This window comes from Scyliorhinus torazame, chromosome 16 (genome assembly GCF_047496885.1).
Source record: "Scyliorhinus torazame isolate Kashiwa2021f chromosome 16, sScyTor2.1, whole genome shotgun sequence".
NCBI lineage: Eukaryota > Metazoa > Chordata > Chondrichthyes > Carcharhiniformes > Scyliorhinidae > Scyliorhinus > Scyliorhinus torazame.
In genome coordinates this window covers 55,626,192-55,651,645 of record NC_092722.1, presented here as the reverse complement: position 1 = coordinate 55,651,645, position 25,454 = coordinate 55,626,192, and the positions used below count along the sequence as shown (strand labels likewise).

The 25,454-nt window shown below is 45.4% G+C and overlaps 1 protein-coding gene across 5 annotated transcripts in view; it reads left to right on the top strand.

Annotated features, from left to right (window-relative positions):
- nphp4 (nephronophthisis 4) overlaps positions 1 to 25,454 on the top strand; it is a 770,918-nt gene that overhangs the window by 272,013 nt on the left and 473,451 nt on the right. For all 5 annotated transcript variants that reach the window (XM_072478481.1, XM_072478484.1, XM_072478483.1 and 2 more), the window contains exons 5-6: positions 8,498 to 8,653; positions 24,041 to 24,177. In XM_072478481.1, the coding sequence (XP_072334582.1) occupies positions 8,498 to 8,653; positions 24,041 to 24,177 (293 nt within the window). The remainder of the gene's footprint in view (positions 1 to 8,497; positions 8,654 to 24,040; positions 24,178 to 25,454) is intronic.

Genomic DNA, 25,454 nt, shown 5'->3' with positions numbered 1-25,454 from the left:
ATGGGGTGCAGCTATCTGTATGTGTGCTGGACTATGGGGTGCAGCTATCTGTGTGTGTGCTGGACTATGGGGTGCAGCTATCTGTATGTGCGCTGAACTATGGAGTGCAGCTATCTGTATGTGTGCTGGACTATGGGGTGCAGCTATCTGTGTGTGTGCTGGACTATGGGGTGCAGTTATCTGTATGTGTGCTGGACTATGGGGTGCAGCTATCTGTATGTGCGCTGAACTATGGAGTGCAGCTATCTGTATGTGTGCTGGACTATGGGGTGCAGCTATCTGTATGTGTGCTGGACTATAGGGTGCAGGTATCTGTATGTGTGCTGGACTATGGAGTGCAGCTATCTGTATGTGCGCTGAACTATGGAGTGCAGCTATCTGTATGTGTGCTGGACTATGGGGTGCAGCTATCTGTATGTGTGCTGGACTATAGGGTGCAGGTATCTGTATGTGTGCTGGACTATGGGGTGCAGCTATCTGTATGTGTGCTGGACTATAGGGTGCAGGTATCTGTATGTGTGCTGGACTATGGGGTGCAGCTATCTGTATGTGTGCTGGACTATAGGGTGCAGGTATCTGTATGTGTGCTGGACTATGGGGTGCAGCTATCTGTATGTGTGCTGGACTATAGGGTGCAGGTATCTGTATGTGTGCTGGACTATGGGGTGCAGCTATCTGTATGTGCGCTGAACTATGGAGTGCAGCTATCTGTATGTGTGCTGGACTATGGGGTGCAGCTATCTGTATGTGTGCTGGACTATAGGGTGCAGGTATCTGTATGTGTGCTGGACTATGGGGTGCAGCTATCTGTATGTGTGCTGGACTATAGGGTGCAGCTATCTGTATGTGTGCTGGACTATAGGGTGCAGGTATCTGTATGTGTGCTGGACTATGGGGTGCAGCTATCTGTCTGTGTGCTGGACTATGGGGTCCAGCTATCTGTCTCCACAAATGGGGACCAGATGGAACGACACTCATGGGGGTCTCCAGAAGATCAGAGAATGCGAGATGCGTGCAGGGTGGCAGCCTGACCCTGCTGGTGCCATCCTGGTACCCTGGCACTGCCACCCTGGCACTACCAAGGTGCCCAGATGGCACTGCCAGCTGGCAGGGGCTTTGCCAGGTGCCAGGATGGCAGTGCCAAGGTCCAAGCAGGCATATTTCCCACGCCAGAGATCGGGCACGGGGAGCCTTGTGCCGTTGAGGTGCGGCGGGACACCCGAGAATCCCCTTATGGGTGAAATGGGGCTTGAGGGGGTGGGGTGGTGGGTTCTGGGGTTGAGTCGGGGGTCGGGAGATTGGGCCACTATTTACAAATGACGGCCTGATGTTTTCCTGCACTGAGGAGTTCCAGTGAGCAGAGATCCTCAGTGCTGGAAACGGGACTATGAGCGGCCTCGTCAGGGAGTTCCCGCTGAGGCCCTGAAATACCCAGAGTACCAGTAGATAGCATTGTGTTTCTTGGCACTGCAAGTGCTGGATAACTCCCAGCTAATCGTGCTCGTTACAGGACCCTGTTCCCATTCGGTTAGATCGCACCCTCTGTTTCTCTCTCGCCAGGTGCTGCCAGAGCTGCTGTGTTTTTCCAGTATTTTCTGATTTTATTTCAGGTTTCTAACATCTGCAGTATTTTACTTCTGTTTTAGAACTGAGCCACTGGTACAATACAAACCCCGCCCATGCAATCTCCTGGGTGAGACAAAGACCCAGAGGAGAAAGCAATGCCGGTATGAGATATTTGACACTGGATAATTTCTCTCCAACACCCCCCGGTTATTGTAATCAGTCTCGGAGATTGTATTAACCAAGTGCTATCTATAAATATATCTACGTTCTGCAATGTCGGCCTGGTTCAAGAACTGATCCAGCTCTCTATAGAAGGCATACTGAGAGTCAGCACCCACCACACCAGCTGACAAAGTATTCCAGGCACACTCTCTGGGAAAAGAGGAACTGCCTAACATTCAGCCTATTTTTACACTTAGAACATAGAACATAGAACATTACAGCGCAGTACAGGCCCTTCGACCGTCGATGTTGCGCCGACCTGTGAAACCACTCTAAATCCCATCTACACTATTCCCTTATCATCCATATGTCTATCCAATGACCATTTGAATGCCCTTAGTGTTGGTGAGTCCACTACTGTTGCAGGCAGGGCATTCCATGCCCTTACTACTCTCTGAGTAAAGAACTTACCTCTGACATCTGTCCTATATCTATCTCCCCTCAATTTAAAGCTATGTCCCCTTGTGCTAGACATCACCATCCGAGCAAAAAGGCTCTCACTGTCCACCCTATCCAATCCTCTGATCATCTTGTATGCCTCAATTAAGTCACCTCTCAACCTTCTTCTCTCTAACGAAAACAGCCCAAGTCCCTCAGCCTTTCCTCATAAGATCTTCCCTCCATACCAGGCAACATTCTGGTAAATCTCCTCTGCACCCTTTCCAATGCTTCCACATCCTTCCTATAATGCGGCGACCAGAATTGCACGCAATACTCCAAATGCGGCCGCATCAGAGTTTTGTACAGCTGCAACATGACCTCATGGCTCCGAAACTCACTCCCTTTACCAATAAAAGCTAACACACCATACGCCTTCTTACCAACCCTCTCAACCTGGGTGGCAACTTTCAGGGATCTATGTCCATGGACACCAAGATCTCTCTGCTCATCCACACTGCCAAGAATCTTACCATTAGCCCAGTACTCTGTCTTCCTGTTATTCCTTCCAAAATGAATCACCTCACACTTTTCTGCATTAAACTTCATTTGCCACCTCTCAGCCCAGTGCTGCAGCTTATCTATGTCCCTCTGTAACTTGTAACATCCTTCCGCACTGTCCACAACTCCACCGACTTTAGTGCCATCTGCAAATTTACTCACCCATCCTTCAGGTCATTTATAAAAATGACAAATATCAGTGTCCCCAAAACAGATCCTTGTGGTACACCACTAGTAACTGGACTCCAGTCTGAACATTTCCCATCAACCACTACCCTTTGTCTTCTTCCAGCTAGCCAATTCCTGATCCAAACTGCTAAATCACCCTGAATCCCATGCCTCCGTATTTTCTGCAGTAGCCTACTGTGGGAAACCTTATCAAACGCTTTACTGAAATCCATATACACCACATCAACTGCTTTACCCTCATCCACCCGTTTGGTCACCTTCTCAAAGAACTCAATAAGGTTTGTGAGGCACAACCTACCATTCACAAAACCGTGTTGACTATCTCTAATCAAATTATTCCTTTCCAGATGATTATACATCCTATCTCTTATAAACCTTTCCAAGATTTTGCCCACAACAGAAGTAAGGCTCACTGGTCTATAGTTACCGGGGAAGTCTCTACTTCCCTTCTTGAACAAGGGGACAACATTTGCTATCCTCCAGTCTTCTGGCACTATTCCTGTAGACAAAGATGACTTAAAGATCAAAGCCAAAGGCTCAGCAATCTCCTCCCTAGCTTCCCAGAGAATGCTAGGATAAATCCCATCCGGCCCATGGGACTTATCTATTTTCACACTTTCCGGAATTGCTAACACCTCCTCCTTATGAACCTCAAGCCCTTCTAGTCTAGTAGCCTGAATCTCAGTATTTTCCTCGACAACATTGTCTTTTTCCAGTGCGAATACTGACAAAAAATATGCATTTAGCACCTCTCCTATCTCCTCGGACTCCACGCACAACTTCTCGCTACTGTCCTTGACTGGCCCTACTCTTACCCTAGTCATTCCTTTATTCCTGACATATCTATAGAAAGCTTTAGGGTTATCCTTGATCCTACCTGCCAAAGACTTCTCATGTCCCCTCCTGGCTCTTCTTAGCTCTCTTGTATAGTCTGGGGTCCTCATCCGTCTGTTGAAATGAAATAATCCATCAATAACACACCATCCAGTCCTTTAATATTTTATAAACCTCCATCTAGTTCATGAGCCTCTAAGTCTATGCTGCTCGAAATTAAATAGAGCAATGTTCTTAAGCCTATCCAAGTAACTGAAGTTCTTTCAGTTGGAATCATTCTTGAAGTTCTCCTCTGGACTTATTTCAAGGCCACTAAATCGCTCACCATGTGAGGACCAAAACTGAGCACAGCTCTCTGCATACATTCTGACCAATAACATTAATATTAACAAAATTATGTCCTTTTATTTATACTGAATGATTGTATCCATGCAATCCAATAACCTTCTGGCTTTTATTCTTTCATGGGATTTGAGCTTCACTGCCAAGTCCACCATTTGTTGCCCATCCCTAATTGCCCTTGAAGGAATGGCTTGCTAGGCCATTTCAGAGGGCAGTTAAGAGTCAAGCACATTACTGCGGTTTGGAGTCACATATAGGCGAGACCAGGTAAGAATGCAGATTTCCTTCCTTAAAACGATTAGTGAAGTTGATGGGTTTTTGCAGCAAATGATGAGTGATACATGGTCACCATTACTGAGACTAGCTTTCGATTCCAGATTTTTTATTAATTGAACTTAAATTCCACCAGCATTAGCTTGGGCCTCTGGGTTACTAGCCCAGTGACATTACCGTTACGTCGCCACCTCCTCCTGATATACTTATCAGAAATGACAGGCTCTTGCTGTCTTCAGAAAAGAGAAGACATATAGATGACCTGGAAGAGGTCTTCAAGATTCAGAAAGGGTTTGACAGCCTACACTTATGGGCAAGACCCTAGCTAGAGGACTAAAATATAAGACAGCCACAAATCAATCCAATAGGGAATTCCGGAGAAACCTGTTTCTGTGACCAGAATGTGGAATTTGCTAACACCAGCAGTTATTGAGCCAAGAGCATAAATGCATTCAAGGACAAGCTAGGTAAGCATATGAGGAAGAATGGAATGGAAGGATGAGCTGATAGAGTTAGATGAAATGCGGGGGAAGGAAGCTTGTGTATGTGAAGCATAAACACTGGCATAGATCTTTGGGGCTAAATGATCTGTTTCTGCACTGTAAATACATGTGGCTGAACCTACCTCACAAGAATCGGCTATCAAATATGTATTTTTCCTTTAGCCATCTTGTGTATTTCTAAGAGCTTCTCTTTTCCGTTAATAATAAAGGACACTTCATAAGAGCTAGTTTCTAGTCAGACCATAAGACGTAGGAGCAGAAGTAGGCCATTCAGTCCATCGATTCTGACCCGCCATTTAATGAGATCATGACCAATCTGATATAATTCTCAACTTCACTTTCCTGCCTTATCCCCATAACCTTTGACCCCTTCACTGATTTGTCCAAGAGGACTATCTGTGACTCTGTTGAACGATTGAAGGTGCAATAAAACAGCTGTCCTACATGTAGGGCATACAGCAGCCAATGTGCACCAAGCAAGGCCCTTAAACAGCAATATGATAATAACTGGGGAATCATTTTGGAGACGATGCTGCTTAAGGGATGTGAATTGACTCGGACACCATGGAGAATTCCCCTGCATTTCTTCAAAAGAGTGTTATTGGATCTTTTACACGACTTGAGCGGGCAAAGAGAGCATCTCTAAAAGATAGAGAAAGTAGTGGATCAAAACGCCCATAATTTTCCTTTGATGCTGCTGGGTTCCTGCAGGTCTGGCCACCTATATTTTGTAGAACAGTTGGTGTTCTATGCACACAATCTACCGCATGCCTTAAAATATAAAAGAACCAGGTTACACAAATGCCAGCTTCACTCTTAACTATAATTCCACACAGTTTTCCACAATGAATGGAATAATTGTGGAACTCTCAGACTCTTCTCAATTTACATCATTAGCATAATAATATATTTACTCTATGTGGGAATTTTGCCAAGTGCCTTTTTATCTTGTATTTCCTTTCTGATGTTGGCGACAGCGTTTTTCCACTGGCTTCAATATTATCTCCACACTCTTTATAGAACTTCAACAGTTCAAATCCTGTTACATAGCCTTTAAAAATATTTGCCCTGATTTCCATTACCTTCTCCTCATTAAGATTGTCTCCTCTCTGTTTGCATGTACACCCGCTCTCATGACAGATCTAATAATGTTAGCAAGTGCTAATTATTTTTGTTCCTAAATCTTGAAACTTCAAAAGGGATACTACAAGATTTAAGAGCTTGTCACTGAGCTAAAATCTGGTGTATCTCCCCGTGACTAATTATATCAAAGGGAACATTTAAACTGTGCCACGAACAGTTGTCATTCCACTTGAAACTGTTCTTTGGCTATTTCAATATTCTCTGCCGGTCACCGTTCTTGTGGAAATTATTTGAGTGTTTAAAAAAATCAGAAAATGCTGGAAAGTCCAGCAGGTCTGGCAGCATCTGTGGAGAGAGAAACAGAGTTAACGTTTGATCCCAAGTCAAATAATTAGTGTCTAGGTTGAAACATGAGCACAATGGATGGAATATGGCCTCCTTAGCTTTTGCACGAATGGTGGGGTGATTTCTTGGGACACCAGACATGTCAATAGCAGGCCTTCCAATACAAATTTCTGAAGGGTCCAATTAGGAATCCTCCTTGGGGCTCATCGATCAGTGAGACATAGTGGGCAGGGTGATATGTTGGGGCCATATTTGAATGCGTAGGATTTCAAAGGCTCCTGTCTCTTCGATGAATGCAGCTAACTCCCTTGCCATCCCAGAAGGGGCCAGCGACTTTGGCCTCGAGCAACCCTACTTCGGGTCCAGCACACAATTAAAATCCCTCCCTAAAATCAGTTGGTGCGTATCTAAATCCAGTATTGCGGCCAACAACCACTCCCTCCAGCAGCCCTCATCACTGTGGTTTAAGAACTTTAATTTGTTCTCCAGATCCTCCAGTTTTGACCTCAGGCCCTTGTTATTCTCCGCCACGAGCAGCAACTCCACTTCTAATGAGACAAACCGCCCCTCATGCTGTGGCAAGGCCTCCTGCATGCCCTTCAACAGCTCTTTCACAGCCTCGAGGTCTTACCGAGCTGTTTTCGGATCGGGCCCAATGCCTTCTCGATAGTGGCTTTAAAGGATTCTTTCGTTTCTTTACCTTGCCACTCAAACCGCTTTCCCATCTGCTTTCCAAATTTTTCCAGCTCCTACGCCATCACCATCTCTAGTGTGTCCACTGTAATGGGCGTGGTCGCGCCCGCCATATCATCCATTCGGATTCTACCAACCTGGGGTTTTTTCCCAACAGGCTTTTTCGTCAAACATTTTGACATACTCCTTCGAGCAAATGTTCCCTCAATGGACCAATTCAGTTTGAAAGACGGGCAAAAGGGATCACAAAACAAAGACCCTGGTGGGAGCCATATTTCGTGCGACTTGCTTTCACAAGCGTTACCGGAAGTTGACCACTATCATTGATAACCGCTTCATTGAACTGATTCTGCCATTACAAGCCTCTGCCTGTGGTTGACCTCAGGCTTGAAGCTTTCCCCCCTTTAATAACACTGAGTGCACGTCAACTGCAGGTCTCTATGATTTCCCACGATGCACTATTCTCCTTGATGCTGCCATGTTCCAGTTGCTGCCTGTCATGTTGGCAAATGGCCATTGCAGGTATAGAATTTCTCTTGATTGCCTCCTTAAATACGCCATTGCCATGCAGGTTGCTGACAAAACTGCCAATCCACCTGCCCCGTCGTGTTTTCTCCTGATTTTTCAAGTCGCATCAACCACCAAACCCACCTCCAATGACTTGGGCAATTTCCCACCTCGTTGTGTGTAAATGGCAGGTGAAGTGAAATGTCATAACGAAGGGCAAATATTACATCCTATTGCACCAGTGCCCTGTTATAAATGGAGCATATACCAATGATTAAAGGTATATTTTGGACCGTAAAAGTAACAATTATTGGGCTGGATCTTTGTTTGTTGATCCCGTTCCAGCTATCAGGAGGAAATATGAGTCCGAAACCCGTAAGGGTTGGTGCTGGGACCCAGGGTGTCATTTCCAAGGAGGTGGCCAATTGAGTTTCAGAGCTTATCCAATTAATGATGGAGGGTGAGCTTCCAAGGCTGGAGGGCCTATAGAAGACAACCCCTCAAGGTGAAGGTGTCCTCTGAAGAGCTTTTTTACGGCTTTCTCAATCAATGTGGTCACGGCTGCCGGGTTGTCAGCGTGGAGGGGCAATCCCATGATTGGACTACCAGCAGCATCGACCCATGTGGCTGTGGTGGGTGCGTGTGGTAGCGGGAGGGCGGGGGGGGGAGGTTGTTGGGGAGCAAGATGGAGTGGTGGTCCTCTCGCCATCCCCTGGTTTTCAGCCTCGACCGTGTGGGTGGGGGGGGTGGGGGGGTTCGACGTGGAAAATTCTGCTGGCTGGGCTACCTATTGCTAGTGGGCAAATTCACCCCCACCCACCTCCCAATCCATCCTCCCAGAAAATTGCCCAGAGGTGGGGACATGGCAGCAGACCAGCACAGCGGGCAGTAGTGGGGAATTCTGGGTCCACTAGTCTACACAGCTGAATGAAAACTTGGTCCAATCTGTTATTGGTTGACAGATAATAATTCACCAATGTATTTCTCACTTTCTGTTTCAGAGAATACATTTATGACGTTGATTGAGGGCAGCACCATATTGTACTCGCTTTCGTCTCACCCTCCTCTAATCGAAGTTAGTCACCTCATCCCAGAAAATGTCTTGGTCTCTGGGACGGAAGTAATTCCTGGGGTGGTTGCACCTTCCAAACAGATGAGTAAGTAACAGAAACCATTTTACTTATTGGCTGCAGACATGGCTGGAATCTGAAATGCAACTATTTTAGATTTTATTTTGATTCAATTCATTCATGTATGCTCTGTCCAAAGATAGGTCCTTGGCCCATTGCCTGCTGATGATTCATTCTGAACTGTTTTCTTAGCGATTTTCAAATGAATGACTCTATAAAGAAGGTCATTACTGGCTGTAAACCAGAGACTTTAATCAGCAAGTTTTCTGTGAAGAAAGTGCTAAAGGTCCTTCCTGCTTGTTCCCTTTTTTCCCCTTTCTTTTATTTTGCTGTTGCATTTTTGATCCATAGGTGATAAATGGACATTTGATTTGATTTTGATTTGATTTCTTGTCACATGTACCGAAGTATAGTGAAAAGTATTTTTCTGCGGCCGAGGAATGTACACAGTACGTACATAGTAGACAGAAGAATAATCAACAGGGAACATTGACAAATGGTACATCAACAAAACAGTGATTGGTTACAGTGTGGAACAAGGGGCCAAACAAAGCAAATACATGAGCAAGAGCAGCCTAGGGCGTCATGAATAGTGTTCTTACAGGGAATAGATCAGTCCGAGGGGGAGTCGTTGAGGAGTCTTGTAGCTGTGGGGAAGAAGCTGTTCCTATGTCTGGATGTGTGAGTCGTCAGACTTCTGTACCTTCTGCCTGATGGAAGGGTCTGGAAGAAGGCAATGCCTGGGTGGGAGGGGTTCTGATAATGTTGTCTGCCTTCCTGAGCGAGAGGTGTAAACAGAATCAATGTGGGGGTGGCAAGTTTGTGCGATGCATTGAGCTGAGTTCACCACAGTCTGCAGTTTCTTGCAATCTTGGACTGAGCAGTTGCCATCCCAGGCTGTAGAAGTTTGTGAGAGTCGATGCAGACAGCCAAATTTCTTTAGCTTCCGCAGGAAGTAGAGATGTTGTTGGGCTTTCTTGACTGTTGCATCAACGTGAGTGGACAAGGACAGACTTTTGGTGATGGTGACCCCCAGGAACTTAAAGTTATCGACCATCTCCACTTCGGAGCCATTGATGCAGACGGGAGTGTGTGTCGTGGTGCGCTTCCTGAAGTCGATGATCAGTTCCTTGGTCTTTCCAACATTTAGAGAGGTTGTTTTCGGTGCACCATGCAACTAAGTGATCTATCTCCCTCCTGTAGTCTGATTCGTCGTTGTTTGAGATGCGGCCCACTACAGTCATATCATCTGCAAACATCATGCCACTTTAAGACAAGCAGCCTGTAAGATGCTTGTCCGTTTAATTCAAACAGAAAAATCTGGAAGGCTGTGCCGGTTTAAACTGGTGATTGCCGACTAGCCGACATCAGAGAGGACTCGGTTTGATTGATTGGCTCACGGCCAATTAATTGGTCCAAAAGGCTGTGCTCTGCACAGTAACAGGAACGGGTGGTGATTGGATCTGATCCCACTGATATGTTTTTCAGAGTCCCAAGGCTTGAGTTTGGTTTCAGTTTTGATTCTGGAAGTTCGATGAAGACATCCAACAAACTCTCTCCAAAAAGATCCAGCTAATCCTCTCCAGAAGGCCACTGTGAGGGCTGACACTCTCGCCAGCAAGTCTGGGTGCCATTCTCTGGAGATTGCAGAGACCTGACAAACCACGAGCTGAAAGCAAAGATGATGTGATAGAAAGTGTCTCTATAAAAGGTACAGACCTGCATGTGAACCTCAAACTAAAGGCCCAGTTTGATGAGAAATAAGGTGTCTCTCCAGAAAACCTGCTGCCTGCTAGTACTGCATTTTCTAACCTCTAATTACGCTAAACGAGTGACTCTATAAAGAAGACCAATACTAGCTGTAAAGCAGAGACTTTAATCAGCAAGCTTGCTGTGAAGGAAGTGCTAAAGAACCATCATCTGAAGCAAGGACACATCTTTTGACCTTCATCCTTATTATTTTTACCCCTTTTCACACCCCTATGTTTGTCTGGATAGAGGGTGGGACAGTTAAGGTGGTTAGTAGGTATTAACTTTATCATTAACCAGTTGTACTTACTGCATATTTCATGATAGTCCTTGTAATAAATAAACAATAATCGTGTTTACATTTGCAAACCTGATGACTGTAATTATTGGGCAGACAAGGGCCAAAGACTTAGGGTATTTATAATAAGAATTATTGGTTAATTCACTTGTGTTGTGACTCCAGGGCATGTGGGGCTGGAATTGACCGCGCACTTGCCCAGAGTGTCTTAACAATTTTTTCAGTGGTAGTTCGTCATTGTCTTCCACTCTCGGTGCAGGTCCCAAGTCTATCTCAGCTGGAACGGGAATTGAACCCGTGCTGTTGCTATTATTCTGAACTACACACCAGCCATAGTCACCAAGCGAGCCGGACTAACTGGTCTCGTAAATTGTATGTCTCAACTTAATTATTGTAGGCAAGGTTCTTTCACACTTGTCTTGTCCACTCTCTCACCCTGGTCTCTAATCTTGTTTCTTTCCTAGTCGATTTAGACAGATAGACTTGCATAAATTAATTTGAAGGGCTATCATTTTTCTCAGCTTGTCATCGCGGCTCTCTCAGCTCTGAGTCAATAGGCTGATGTTCAAAACTCACTGTAGGACATGAGCACAAATTCCAGGCTGGCGTTTCAGTGGATTACTGAGAGAATGAATCATTCGTGAAAATGCTGTCTTTCAGATGAAACTTTAAAGTGAGACTCATCTGAGTATTCAGGTGGATGTGCAATATCCCATGGCATTGTTTGAAGAAGAGTAGGGAATTCTCCTGGCCTGTGGCGGGCACGGCCAAAAGCAGATAACTGATGATTTACCTTGTTGCTGTTTGTGGGATCTTTAACAATTCGGTTGACTGTAAAATGATGTGGAATGTTCTGAGGATGTGAAAGTGATACATAAATGCAAACTTTTTTGTTGTTTCTTAATGATTCAATAGAAATGAGATTCCTTTGAAATCTAAAGAATGCAAAAACGTAAGAACTACAAAGAATTATAGGACATCTGAGCTTATTGAACTTGCACACCTCAATGTTTGCTTCATCATGATCTGACAAGATGGTGGTTCTCCAAACTAATCAGTCATCTAAGCTTCTATAATTCTGTTGTTATAAAGATGATAGATGTCCCAGCCAGACAAAAGGAGTCAGATTCTTTTTTCTTTACCACCTCCTTGCATTGTTGGTTTTGGGGGAACATGAGATGAGCATGCGGATAAAATGTTACAGAAAGGTGGCGGTCTCCTACTGCTTTGTCGCGCAAAGCTTCAGCAGACCCTCTTTTGACTGTGTACTCTTTCAGCATTACCCTATCAGTACTCTTTGTACTGCCCAACCCACTCTCTTTGCTCCTTGGTCAATAGCCTTGGAACCCCTGTATGTGCTATTTTCAGTGGCACTGCCCTCCTACGAGAGCCCCCTTTTTCACTGCACCTGATACCTTGTTATGAAAAGAAGTGCAAGTGCATCTTATAAAGCAGAGTAGTAGAAACAGGCTCATAGAAGAGAGAGTAAAGCAGAGGGGAAGATTTAAGAATGAAGAAGGAAAGGAGAAAAAAAAATCAAGGAGAGATAAAAAAAAGCCGAAGGGATGGAGTCGGGGAGAGAGAAGGAAACGAGGGAAGTAGAAGCAAAAATGTGCAGAGAGGGAAGGACAGAGAAAACAAAAAGGAAGATGAGAACAAAGAAGAACAGGGACAATATATAACTCGCCATAGTTTATTCCTATCTGCTTCTGGCTATACTAAGAATTTTATTCCACAAAATGAGTGGGATGTTTGCAACTTAGATTCACTCCTCAGTATTTTGAGCTGTCTCCTGGAGTGCAGGGAACTGTGGAGGGCGCAGAATATTCACATTCATCATGGTTATTCAAGCTTATCTCCAAATTATAGAGTCAAAAACAATTCTTAGGCCTTGACCATTCTTATGCCTGTCCTCTCCAAATGATCAAATAGAACAATTATCACAGTTACTGCTCAGCCACGAGGGACTCAGACCTGCCAGAAAAATTTTGTGCGAGCTAGCCTTGTTTTTATTGGCCTGCAAATATAATTGCTTCATTTATACTGAGAATCAGTGCCACAGGTTCATACTGAATAATTGGCTCTGTTGTGACAGGCTAAAGCAGAACTTCTGGACAGCTTAGTTTGAGAATTTGATTACTGCTTGTTTGTACTGTTCCCATTAGGTACTGTTTTGTGTTTGAAATGTGGTTTCCTAAACCCTTTGCACATTTTATTTAAGAACTTTTAATTAAAGCAGCAGACAATAAAGCAAGGTGTGAGGTGATGAAGATGCAATGGCGAGCAGGGCTCAGTAAGAGCTTCACCAACAGTTTTTAATTTTGCCAATTTAATGTTGGGTTTCTGAACAAATTAGATTTTTGCTGCTGGTAAAACTCTAATTTTCTTCTGTGTTTTAATTTTTTTGTTGCCTCCGTTGTCTCGTTGCTCCTCACTGCTACTGAGGAGTGACGAGGATGCAAACACACTCCATGGAGCCGAGGTGCTAACCCGTTGTCAGTACCTGGCCTAAGTCGTCACCCTTCCCATCTGAGCCTAGAATGCTGGATGATATCACAACTGATATCACAGCCAGGTTTTCCAATAATAATTATTGGGGCAGGACGGTAGCATTGTGGATAGCACAATTGCTTCACAGCTCCAGGGTCCCAGGTTCGATTCCGGCTTGGGTCACTGTCTGTGCGGAGTCTGCACATCCTCCCCGTGTCTGCGTGGGTTTCCTCCGGGTGCTCCGGTTTCCTCCCACAGTCCAAAGAAGTGTTGAACTGTGTCCAGAGGAGTCATACCCCATGTTATTAACCTACACGAAGCCCAAGGAAATGGGACGATTAGGCTCCCCTTGAACCTCGTGGAATATGAACTACCCTGCTGAGGGGATGGAGCTCCCTCATCAACGGGGGAACAAACTAGGACATCAAAACCCTGGCCGTGGTGTGGGCTGGGCGTGGGAGTCCCTTAGGAGGGTGGTGTATGTAGAATTTTCATTCTTCGTTCATTAAACCTTTTGTTTCCTAATGCTCCTGTGTGGTCGCTTCCTTGAATCTAACACCCCGGAAGTCATGGTATCATTGTGCCAACAAAAATTATGATTTCTCAACTTTTATCCCCCTGACTCCCATTCCTCCTGTTGGCTATAGAATACAATGTCACCCCAGCTTTGCAACAACACGTTGACTTGGCACAGGAAGATTTGTCAGAAAAAGATACTGTGGGGGCGGTGGTGGGGGGGGGGGGGAATGGTTACATGTATAATATTTTATTATTATTATTATTTATGGGTCATACACTCCAGAAGTTTTCATTCCATCATAAACAAATTCACATTTCCTTCCAGGTACAGAGAAGCCTCTTGTCAACATATCTTAACCGAAGCTCCACACTAAAGCTAGATGGTAAAGATCTATTCAAGCAATGCTTGTTTAAACATGTGGGGCGAAATTCTCAGGAAACAGCGCGATGTCCGCCGACTGGCGCCCAAAACGGCGCAAATCAGTCGGGCATCACGCCGCCCCAAAGGTGCGGAATGCTCCGCATCTTTGGGGGCCGAGCCCCAACCTTAAGGGGCTAGGTCAGTCCCGGACGAATTTCCGCCCTGCCAGCTGGCGGAAAAGGCCTTTGGTGCCCCGCCAGCTGGCGCGGAAATGACATCTCCGGGCGGCGCATGCGCGGGAGCGTCAGCGGCCACTGACGGCATTCCCGCGCATGCGCTGTGGAGGAAGTCTCTTCTGCCTCCGCAATGGTGGAGACCGTGGTGGAGGCGGAAGGGAAAGAGTGCCCCCACGGCACAGGCCCGCCCGTGGATCGGTGGGCCCCGATCGCGGGCCAGGCCACCGTGGGGGCACCCCCCGGGGCCAGATCGCCCCGCGCCCCCCCCAGGACCCCGGAGCCCGCCCGCGCCGCCTTGTCCCGCCGGTAAGGTAGGTGGTTTAATCTACGCCGGCGGGACGGGCATTTTAGCGGCGGGACTTCGTCCCATCCGGGCCGGAGAATCGCGGGGGGGGGGGCCTGCCAACCGGCGCGGCGCGGTGCGATTCCCGCCCCCGCCGAATCTCCGGTGCCGGAGAATTCGGCAACCGGTGGGGGCGGGATTCACGCCAGCCCCCGGCGATTCTCCGACCCGGCGGGGGGTCGGAGAATTTCGCCCAAGGTGTCATCCCAAGTTCACAGTGTTTGTGTGGAGACTTCCAGGGGGTCTCCCTGTGCATTCTCTGAGGCACCTCCAGGATATGACACTGCAATACTTGTTCCAGGAATCCACTATATAAATATATATAAGCACGTTTGGCAGGAAGAACACCCTGACATCAATCTACATTTTGAACCTGTCCCTTTGCCCTGCTCTCCCAATTTATTTAAAAATAATTTTCCAGATTTCACCTTTTCTATTTCCCTAATTAGTTTGCCTGTTCCTTCCTTTTCAGGCTGAAAAGCCCAAGATTACCCGCAATTTCCTTGTAATTATATAATTACTGCTAGGAACCAACATCATGACTCTTTTCCATATTGTCACTAATGCCTCAATATCTCTCTGAGCTGCCAGAACTGGATACGGTATTCAAAGTGTGCTCTGCACAGCTTGGACTTATTGAATCTTGTGTGGACTAAGACGTCTAGGTATCTTGCAGTTTCATCCTTGGAGATTTTGGCAACATTCCATGACAGCTATCTCTTGAGGAGGCTATGGGTGGAATTTAATGTCCTCACCCCACCACCCCACCACCAATTGAGGCTCTTGTCTGGACAATTAATGCCTATGTAAGGGCCTCATCCCGCCACTGCTGCTACTTGGCAGTTGCCATGCTGGAGGTCTGAAAAGTAAACCCTGTTGGTGTTGCTTGTGGGATTCTGGTGGTGGGGAAGGAGTGGGAACTCAGTTCAAAGGCACTCGATGCATGGTCTCGGGAAGCAGGGGAGCCCGACTGACAGCTCTTGCTGCCAAAAACCCTCCCTCCCTTCCCCGTAACCCCTGTCCCATCATCACGCACCTATGCCTGGATCGATCGGCAAACCTAGGCTTCAGGTGGTGCAGCCACTGCCTCCTGGTGATGCTGCCAAGCAATCAAAAGCTACTGGCCTATGATTGGCTGGCAGCTTTGGGCGGGTGGGATTTCTATCCCTGGCATCCTTGTTCTTGTGGAAGGTTGTCTTCTATCCCTGGCGTCACTGCCCATTTAAGTGCTGGATTTGCATTTAATACAGCTGGCCTTCCTAAAAGGGGGTGATGTGGGGCTCTCGCCAGTTCTCTGGGCTTTGGATAAGACTCATGTTGCCTCCATTATATATAGCCCTATGATCTTATTTCCCTGCAGATTGTCAAGTTTTGTATCAGGTCACAATGTGCACTGTTTGTCATTGCTCCCTATTGTTCAGTCGCGTCTTCAGTGTGTAGAATTAAATATTTTCATTTTGGCCTCTATGACTCACTAATATTGGTTGGCACATTGGCTACTTTGGTGACTACAGCATACTTCATTATTATGTGCAGACTACGAGTGTTGCCAGGTTCTTTGATTGGAGGGAACATGATGACAAGCTCCAATCAAGTCCTCTGCTGATGTCTGCATGGCCGCACTCTTTAAGATGAGCTACTGTATAATGATCAGTACCACAATATGATTTAAATGAGATTTATATCTTTTTTGAAATTATTCCTTTCTTCCCTACAATATTTTATTTAGTATTACTCTTGTTTCCTTCTCATCCGTGCTGGTCTCAATCATTTTCTTTTGAAAGATTTTTGAGAATGAACTTACATAAACGAAAGATGCTTTACAACTTGATGTGATGCATCAGCGATTGCAACAGTTTGCACTGCACGTTGACTTGGCACAGGGAGATTTGTCAGAAAAAGACACTGTGGGGAGGGGGGTGGTAGATGGTTACATGTATAATTATGGCACTAAACATATGTAGAGGTGGGTAAACTGTCAGCATGTTTACTGCTGACAGATGTAATGTTAGTTTTAATTGTCACTTCACAAGAGGTTGCTGTTATCTATGTTATAAATCCTCCAAAAGACTATTTCTTTTGATTTCATGGATGGAAATGTTTGGATTAAGAGCTGCCCACTTATTTTTCATTAATTAGGAATGTTTGCTGTCAGTTCTTAGTTATGTTGAAGGAAATGGCCAGATCAGTACAGGTGAGAATTAAATAATATTTGAAATATATCCGGGTGGAAGATGATGAGCTTTGGAGAAGCAGTGAGATTGCCTAACCGCTTCTCACTGGAAGTTAGGAGAGGAATGCGTACACTTCCACCCTCGGCTGCTATTAGAAAAGGATTCGGAGAAGGTTGTCTTCCCTTTAGTGAGTGCAGAAGCTTAAATTGGCGGAGAGTAGGGACAAGATAAATTTTCCCTCTCTCCCTTAAAATGTCCTTCTGACGTTTCCCTTCATCTCCTAAAAAGGTAAGGCCTCATTTGCATCAGTGACTCGAGCATTGGCGCATTATTTGACTGTGGAAGCCATCATAGTATTTGTACAGATACAGCTTCCCACAAGGGCACTGGATGGTGATCAGAGGTGGAATCCCTGACTTGCTTTGTTTTTTAAAATCTCTCGCCTTAACCTGGGGATGCCGACTCTGAATGTAGTGCCTTTGCTATCACCATAGTGGAAATCAGCTAAAAACATTGATCAGGAATTAGATATTGGTCAATCTCGGTCTCTGTGGTATGAGAAATCTTCTGTGTACTATAATAATCCATGAGGCATTGGGAGGTGCTACCCCATTTTGTTTTTCATCTGTGAATGTTAAATGTGATATGGAGCAGGTTTTGAATTGAGCCTCTTGTTCTGAGCTCTGAAGCACTGGGAATTGAATTGAATTTTGTGGTTAATGCTAAGCAATAGCAATACTGTAGTAACTAGGAAGAGCAAGTGGTGGAACCAAGCAGCCGTGACTCAGTATATTAGGTGCAATGTTGTGTGTTCAAATGCAGCAGCCAAGTTGGTATCTCTGCTTCAATCACTAGTGAGTGACAGCATTGATGACTCATGTCAATCCTATGGTGAGTGCTTTGCAAGCTGCCAAACACTTGAGTGCTATCCATCAAAATAAAGCAAGACTTTTTGCCTCTTGTCATTTCTGCTGAGTGTCATAGAACATGATCAGAGAAATAGAAGAAACTAACAATGTTGTACAGTGTTCTAACCATTGACAATGTTTCAAAACACTATACAGAAAATGGATCAGTGGGCTGGAGAGAAAAGATGTGGAGGGCGAACTGGGGTTGGGGAGGGGAACACAGATAGTACCAAAGTTGAAGTCTGAGGGTGGCTTTTGATAGCAAGGAGGGAGGTACTGAGATAGAAGGATTTTGAAAAAGAGTTTCAGAAGAATAGGGAAACAGTGGATAATGAAATGGCTGTCATTGGTGGGGCGGAGGGAGTGGATAATGAGTAACATTTTACCCGAGGCGTGTAGCTCATTTCCAGATATTTGTATATCTGAAAATGGAATCGGAATGAAGATGGACAGATAATTGTCCAGGATGTTTCAATGAACTTCTCGCCATTTCAACTTCATTTGCTGACACATACATAGAACATAGAACAGTACAGCACAGAACAGGCCCTTCGGCCCTCGATGTTGTGCCGAGCATTGTCCGAAACCAAGATCAAGCTATCGCACTCCCTGTCATTCTGGTGTGCTCCATGTGCCTATCCAATAACCGCTTGAAAGTTCCTAAAGTGTCTGACTCCACTATCACAGCAGGCAGTCCATTCCACACTCTAACCACTCTCTGAGTAAAGAACCTACCTCGGACATCCGTCCTATATCTCCCACCCTGACTTATATTTATGCCCCCTTGTAACAGCTACATCCACCTGAGGAAATAGTCTCTGAACGTCCACTCTATCTATCCCCCTCATCATCTTATAAACCTCTATTAAGTCGCCTCTCATCCTCCTCCGCTCCAAAGAGAAAAGCCCTAGTTCCCTCAACCTTTCCTCATAAGACCTATCCTGCAAACCAGGCAGCATCCTGGTAAATCTCCTTTGCACCCTTTCCAATGCTTCCACATCCTTCCTATAATGAGGTGACCAAAACTGCACACAATACTCCAAATGTGGTCTCACCAGGGTCATGTATAATTGCAGCATAACCCCGCGGCTCTTAAACTCAAGCCCCCTGTTAATAAACGCTAACACACTATAGGCCTTCTTCACGGCTCTATCCACTTGAGTGGCACCCTTCAGAGATCTGAGGACCTGAACCCCAAGATCTCTCTGTTCCTCCACATTCCTCAGAACCCTGCCGTTGACCCTGTAATCTGCATTCAAATTTTTTCTACCAAAATGAATCACCTCGCATCTGCCATTTTTCGGCCCAGCTCCGCATCCTATCAATGTATCTTTGCAGTCTACAACCACCCTCCACCTCATCCACTACTCCACCAATCTTGGTGTCATCAGCAAATTTACTGACCCACCCTTCAGCCCCCTCCTCCAAGTCATTGATAAAAATCACAAATAGCAGAGGACCCAGCACTGATCCCTGTAGTACACCGCTGGTAACTGGTCTCCAGTCTGAAAATTTTCCATCCATCACCACCCTCTGTCTTCTATGTGATAGCCAGTTACTTATCCAATTGCCCAAATTTCCCTCTGTCCCACACCTCCTTACTTTCTTCATGAGCCGACCATGGGGAACCTTATCAAACGCCTTACGAAAATCCATGTATATGACATCAACTGCTCTACCTTCATCGACACACTTAGTTACCTCCTCAAAGAATTCAATCAAATTTGTGAGGCAAGACCTACCCTTCACGAATCCGTGTTGACTATCCCGGATTAAGCTGCATCTTTCCAAATGGTCATAAATCCTATCCTTGAGGACGTTTTCCATTATCTTCCCGACCACCGAAGTAAGCCTATAATTACCAGGGTCATTCCTATTCCCTTTCTTGAACAGAGGAACAACATTTGCCACTCTCCAGTCCTCTGGCACTATCCCCGTGGACAGCGAGGACCCAAAGATCAAAGCCAAAGTCTCTGCAATCTCATCCCTTGCGTCCCAAAGAATCCTTGGCTATATCCCATCTGGCCCAAGGGACTTGTCGACCCTCAGGTTTTTCAAAATTGCTAATACATCCTTCCTCAGAACATCTACTTCCTCCAGCCTACTCACCTGAATCACACTCTCATCCTCAAAAACATGGCCCCTCTCCTTTGTGAACACTGAAGAAAAGTATTAATTCAACGCCTCTCCTATTTCTTCTGACTCTATGCACAAGTTCCCACTACTGTCCTTGACCGGCCCTACCCTCACCCTGGTCATTCTTTTATTTCTCACATAAGAGTAAAAAGCCTTGGGGTTTTCCTTGATCCGATCCGCCAAGGACTCCTCATGCCCCTCCTAGCTCTGCTAAGCCCTTTTTTCAGCTCATTCCTTGCTACCTTGTAACCCTCAAGCGACCCTACTGAACCTTGTTTTCTCATCCTTACATACTCTTCCTTTTTCCTCTTGACAAGACATTCAACCTCTTTTATGAACTATGGTTCCCTCACAAGACCATTTCCTCCCTGCCTGACAGGGACATGCCTATCAAGGACACGCAGTATTTATTCCTTAAACAAGCTCCACTTTTCATTTGTGCCTTTCCCTGACAGTTGCTGTTCCCATCTTATGCTCCCTAATTCTTGCCTAATCGCATCATAATTACCCCTCCCCCAATTATAAACCTTGCCCAGCCGTATGGCCCTATCCCTCTCCATTGCAATAGTGAAAGACATCGAATTGTGGTCACTATCTCCAAAGTGCTCTCCCACAAACAAATCTAACACTTGGCCCGGTTCATTACCCAGTACAAAATCCAATGTGGCCCCCCCTCTTGTCGGCCTATCCACATATTATGTCAGGAAACCCTTGTGCACACACTGTACAAAAACTGCCTGATCCGAACTGTTCGACCTATAGAGGTTTCAATCAATATTTGGAAAGTTAAAGTCACCCATGACAATTACCCTGAGACCTCCACACCTATCCATAATCTGTTTTGCAATTTCTTCCTCCACATCTCTATTACTATTTGGGGGCCTATAGAAAACTCCTAACAATGTGACCGCTCCTTTCCTATTTCTAACTTCGGCCCATATTACCTCAGTAGGCAGATCCCCTTCAAACTGCCTTTCTGCAGCCGTTAAACTATCCTTGATTAATAATGCCACTCCTCCACCTCTTTTAACACCTTCCCTACTCTGCTGAAACATCTATACCCCGGAACTTCCAACAACCATTCCTCTCTCTGTTCTAACCATGTCTCCGTAATGGCCACAACATCGTAGTCCCAAGTACCAATCCACCCTCCAAGTTCACCTACCTTATTCCGGATGCTCCTTGCATTGAAGTAGACACACTTCAACCCACCTTTCTGTCTGCCGGTACACTCCTGCGACCTTGATACCCTCCTCAGTACCTCACTACTCTCAACACTGGCTTCTGGACTATAGCTCGTTTTCCCAGCCCCCTGACAAATTAGTTTAAACCCCCCCGAAGAGCCGTAGCAAATTTCCCTCACAGGATATTGGTGCCCCTCTGGTTCAGGTGCAAACCGTCCTGTTTGTACAGGTCCCACCTTCCCCAGAATGTGCTCCAATTATCCACGTACCTGAAACCCTCCCTCCTATACCATCCCTGTAGCCACGTGTTTATCTGCACTCCCTCCCTGTTCCTCACCTCACTAGCACGTGGCACCGGCAACAAGCCGGAGATGACGACATGGTTTGTCCTGGCTCTCAGCTCCACCCTAGCTCCCTAAATTCCTGTTTTAAATCCCCGTCCCTCTCTTACCTATGTCGTTGGTACCGATGTGTACCACGACTTGTGACTGTTCCTCCTCCACCTTAAGGATTCTGAAAACACGGTCCGAGACGTCACGGACCCTGGCCCCCGGGAGACAACATACCATCCGTGAGTCTCTTTCGCTGCCACAGAACCGTCTATCTGTCCCTCTAACTATTGAGTCCCCAATAATTATTGTTCTCCTGCTCTCCCTCCTTTCCTTCTGAGCCACAGGGACGGACTCAGTGCTGGAGATCCATTCACCGTGGCTTACCCCTGGTAGGTCGTCCCACTCAACAGTATCCAAAACGGTATACTTGTTACTGAGGGGAACAACCACAGAGGATCCCTGCACTGACTGCTTCCTCCCAGCCCCTCTCACCGTCACCCATCTACCTTGATTCTTCGGAGTAACTACATCCCTAAAGCTACTATCTATGACCACCTCTGCCTCCCAAATGATCCGAAGTTCATCCAGCTCCAGCTCCAGTTCCCTAACGCGGTTTCTGAGGAGCTGGTGATGGGTGCACTTCCCACAGGTGAAATCAGCAGGGACACTGACGGCGTCCCTCACCTCAAACATTCTGCAGGAGGAACATTGCACTGCCTACCCTGCCATCCCCTCTAGATAAAAAAAGAAAAAGAAAGAAAGAGCTTACCTGTTATTCACTCTACCCCTTAGGTTAAAGGAGGTGGAAGGGTGGGGGACACTACAAGTGTAGTGTCTAGGGTTTAGAAACTGCCCAACTTAAATACAGGTAAAAATAAAACACTTAACCAGCAACCACTGCGCCCCACACGAGAACAGCAATCAGCTGTTATGGGCCTGCGCAAACAATTTAAATCTTTACTACTTACCCAGCAGTCACTCTACTCACTCCGACCAGATTCAGCTGGAAACTCCCAACAGTAAGTTTAAAAAAATGTTTACTCCCCTTCTCAGCAAGCACTCACTCATCAACCACTGTTCCCCGCACGATAACACCTCAGGGAAAAGAAAAACTACTTAGCAGTCACCAGACAATCACTTACCTGCAGGCTGTGGCATCACGGTTCAACTTCTTTCTACTTCTACCTGCCCTTGAGTCTCCCTCTTGATCTTTACTCGGCTGGGATCCTTACAGTGATTGTCTTTTTTTTTGGTTAGAGGAGGAGGTAGGGAGGGAAACACTGAAGAAGTGTTTGGGGTTTAACTGTCGCTTGACAACAGCTCCTCCAGAAACCACCTTGAAGATACGGTGACCGCAATGCACTGATGCAAATTTTCCCCGCAACAGCCAATCAGCAGCTCCGCTCTACTGCCCTCTGCTGGATGCTTGCCTTCGCTTGAACACCTAGGGTGTCTTGCTCAGGTGCACTTTCTGGATGCAGTGACCGCAATGCACTGATGCAAATTTTCCCCGCAACAGCCAATCAGTAGCTCCGCTCTACTGCCCTCTGCTGGAACACAATGAGGTTTATATTGATTAAAGGATTAAAAATGTTTTGTAACTTGAAGCACCTTTATCGTATAGTCACACTTGAATGCTTATCTCATTTTAAACAGTAGCCCTGTCCATAGCTGGAGAATTAGGATATGGTGGAGCCATGGAGGGATTTGAGCATGGCGACAAGGGTCCTCTCATCATATCATTTAGATACAGCAAGTGGACCTTGCTGAGAATAAGTGTTTCGGGTTTGCTGCAATCGGGAATATGGGCAGCGACACCAAAACTTCAGATTTACTGCTGTTGTGATCCATTTGGAGCTTAGTAGGCTAGTTGGATAGGATGGGGGACAGGGACGGAATCCGAGGCAGAGGAAGCCGTTGACCAAACGTTTCTTATTACTTTACGAGTTTTCTTTTTAACAAAAATCAGGAAATCATGTTGGATATTAGAATATGTAATTGTCAGTTAGTGTAATCATTTAACTTTTCTGAATGCCGAATAATGTTTTCAAAATACAGAGATTTTCGGTTGCCCTATCACTGTTTGTTGCAGATATTGTTCTTACTCAATGAGAAATATATCAGTTACTGGATGGATATCACAGATTGGTGATACATAATATTCTACAGGTACCGGACCATGTGTCCAGGCAACTCGGGACTGGACGTGACATGCGCTGGATTTGGGGATATTATGGATTTTGGGTCCTCGGCCTAGCATGCATTTCTAATATATAGAATAAAGTATGAAAAATGAGGAATAAAGAGATTTATTCAAATTGCTACTCAGGCCACCAGCTTTGAATGCAGCTGGTGTTTGGGTACACTGTTCTGGATTTTGGAACACTGGATAAGGGGTCCGTGAATACCTGTACTCATATTCAAAATCAGAAATTAGAAGTACAGGATAGCATTTCTGGAACAGTGATACAAAATGCATTCAGCACAAAATAGCTACTTTGATTAAGTGGGAACATGTCAGTTACAGGAATCAAAATACGAGTCCATTAAGTGATTTCACCGAATGGCTTTCGCGTTATTTACTTCAGCGTTGAAACCTTGCTGCACCCCCAGAAGATTAATGGGCAAGGGAACGCGTGCCCTTAAGTTTGTTTGTAACAAAACAATTTATATTTTGATTGAAGGCAATGTTTTGAAGAAACCTACTTTAATGAAGACTATAACATGCTACCTGGACAAGCTGTCCCTTCACCTGTACCCAACGCTGGAGAAATTCGAAAAGGAGCTGGTGGAATTGCTTAATGCAGACAGATTGCTTAAGGTATGGTAGAGCTATGGTTAATCTTTCAGCTTCTGAAAATTAATGCTGCCAGTGACACAACTTGCTGCAGCCGAATGGGGCAAAGGTTATAGATCTCAGTTCTTGCTGTATGTTATTTGGTTAGTTCGCAGCAACAGCCCACAATCGTGGGGCAAGCTCCTGCTTTCCTGGATGCAAGCTGCATTAGCCACATGTTTGTTCATATGTTTGTGTTCTGCTGCAATGTATGCTTTAAAATATAGTTTGTTCAGTAATGTTGGTAATCGGGTTGGTGGTTTTATTGAACATACCTAAAGGGCATCTGAATTAAGGCAGACATATAATCGTTCAGGATGTTCCAAGGAAATTTTCTCAACCTCATTTTCTTGCACAGTGAGTTTTTTACATGGTTAAGGGACTGAAAATGTCACATAACTTGAAGCAACTTTCCTTTAGTCGCATTTTAGTGCCCATTTCATTTATCACCTGTCTATCTCTCCTTTCAAGTAGAAAGCAGCTGTCTCTTTGGATATGCACTCCTGAAATCCAACTATAACAGATAATATTATAAAGGCTTAGAATCTACTTCAAGTCACTTTTCTTCTGGTTACTTGGCACTTACATTTGAAACAAAGGTTTGAGAATGAAGATTCAGCACCTTTTTAAAAGTAGGATGCAGCCAGTTTCCGTTTCAGCCTCTATTCGGGATCAGCCAATGAACTATTCTGATGTGATGTAGTGCTCTGACGAAACGTCATTGACCTGAAACATTAACTCTGTTTTTGTCCCCACAAAAGCAGCCAGATTTGCTGAGTATTTCCAGCACTCCTTGCCTTTTTTACAAATTTTCAGAATCTGCAGTATTTTAATTTTGTATTACTGTTTAATTCAGTCACTTCTCTTCCAGGAATGCTCACCTTGAAGAAGCTCTTCACTTCTCTGTCTCTCTGTTTTCCTCTTCCACCTTGTTCACCTTTATTGCTTTATATTTCCTTTTTGTGTTTGTCAGCTATCTACCAAAATTTGCATTCGCAGCACATCTTCTTTCTCAGCACGGGGCGGCACAGTGGTTAGCACTGCCGCCTCACAACTTCAGGGACCCGGGTTCAATTCCCGCCTCGGGTGACTGTTCTGTGTGGAATTTGCACTTTCTCCCTGTGTCTGCGTGGGTTTCCTCTGGGTGCTCCGGTTTCCTCCCACAGTCCAAAAATGTGCAGGTTAGGTGGATTGGCCATGCTAAATTGCCCCTTGTGTCCAAAAGATTAGGTCGGGTTACGGGGATAGGATGGAGGCATGGC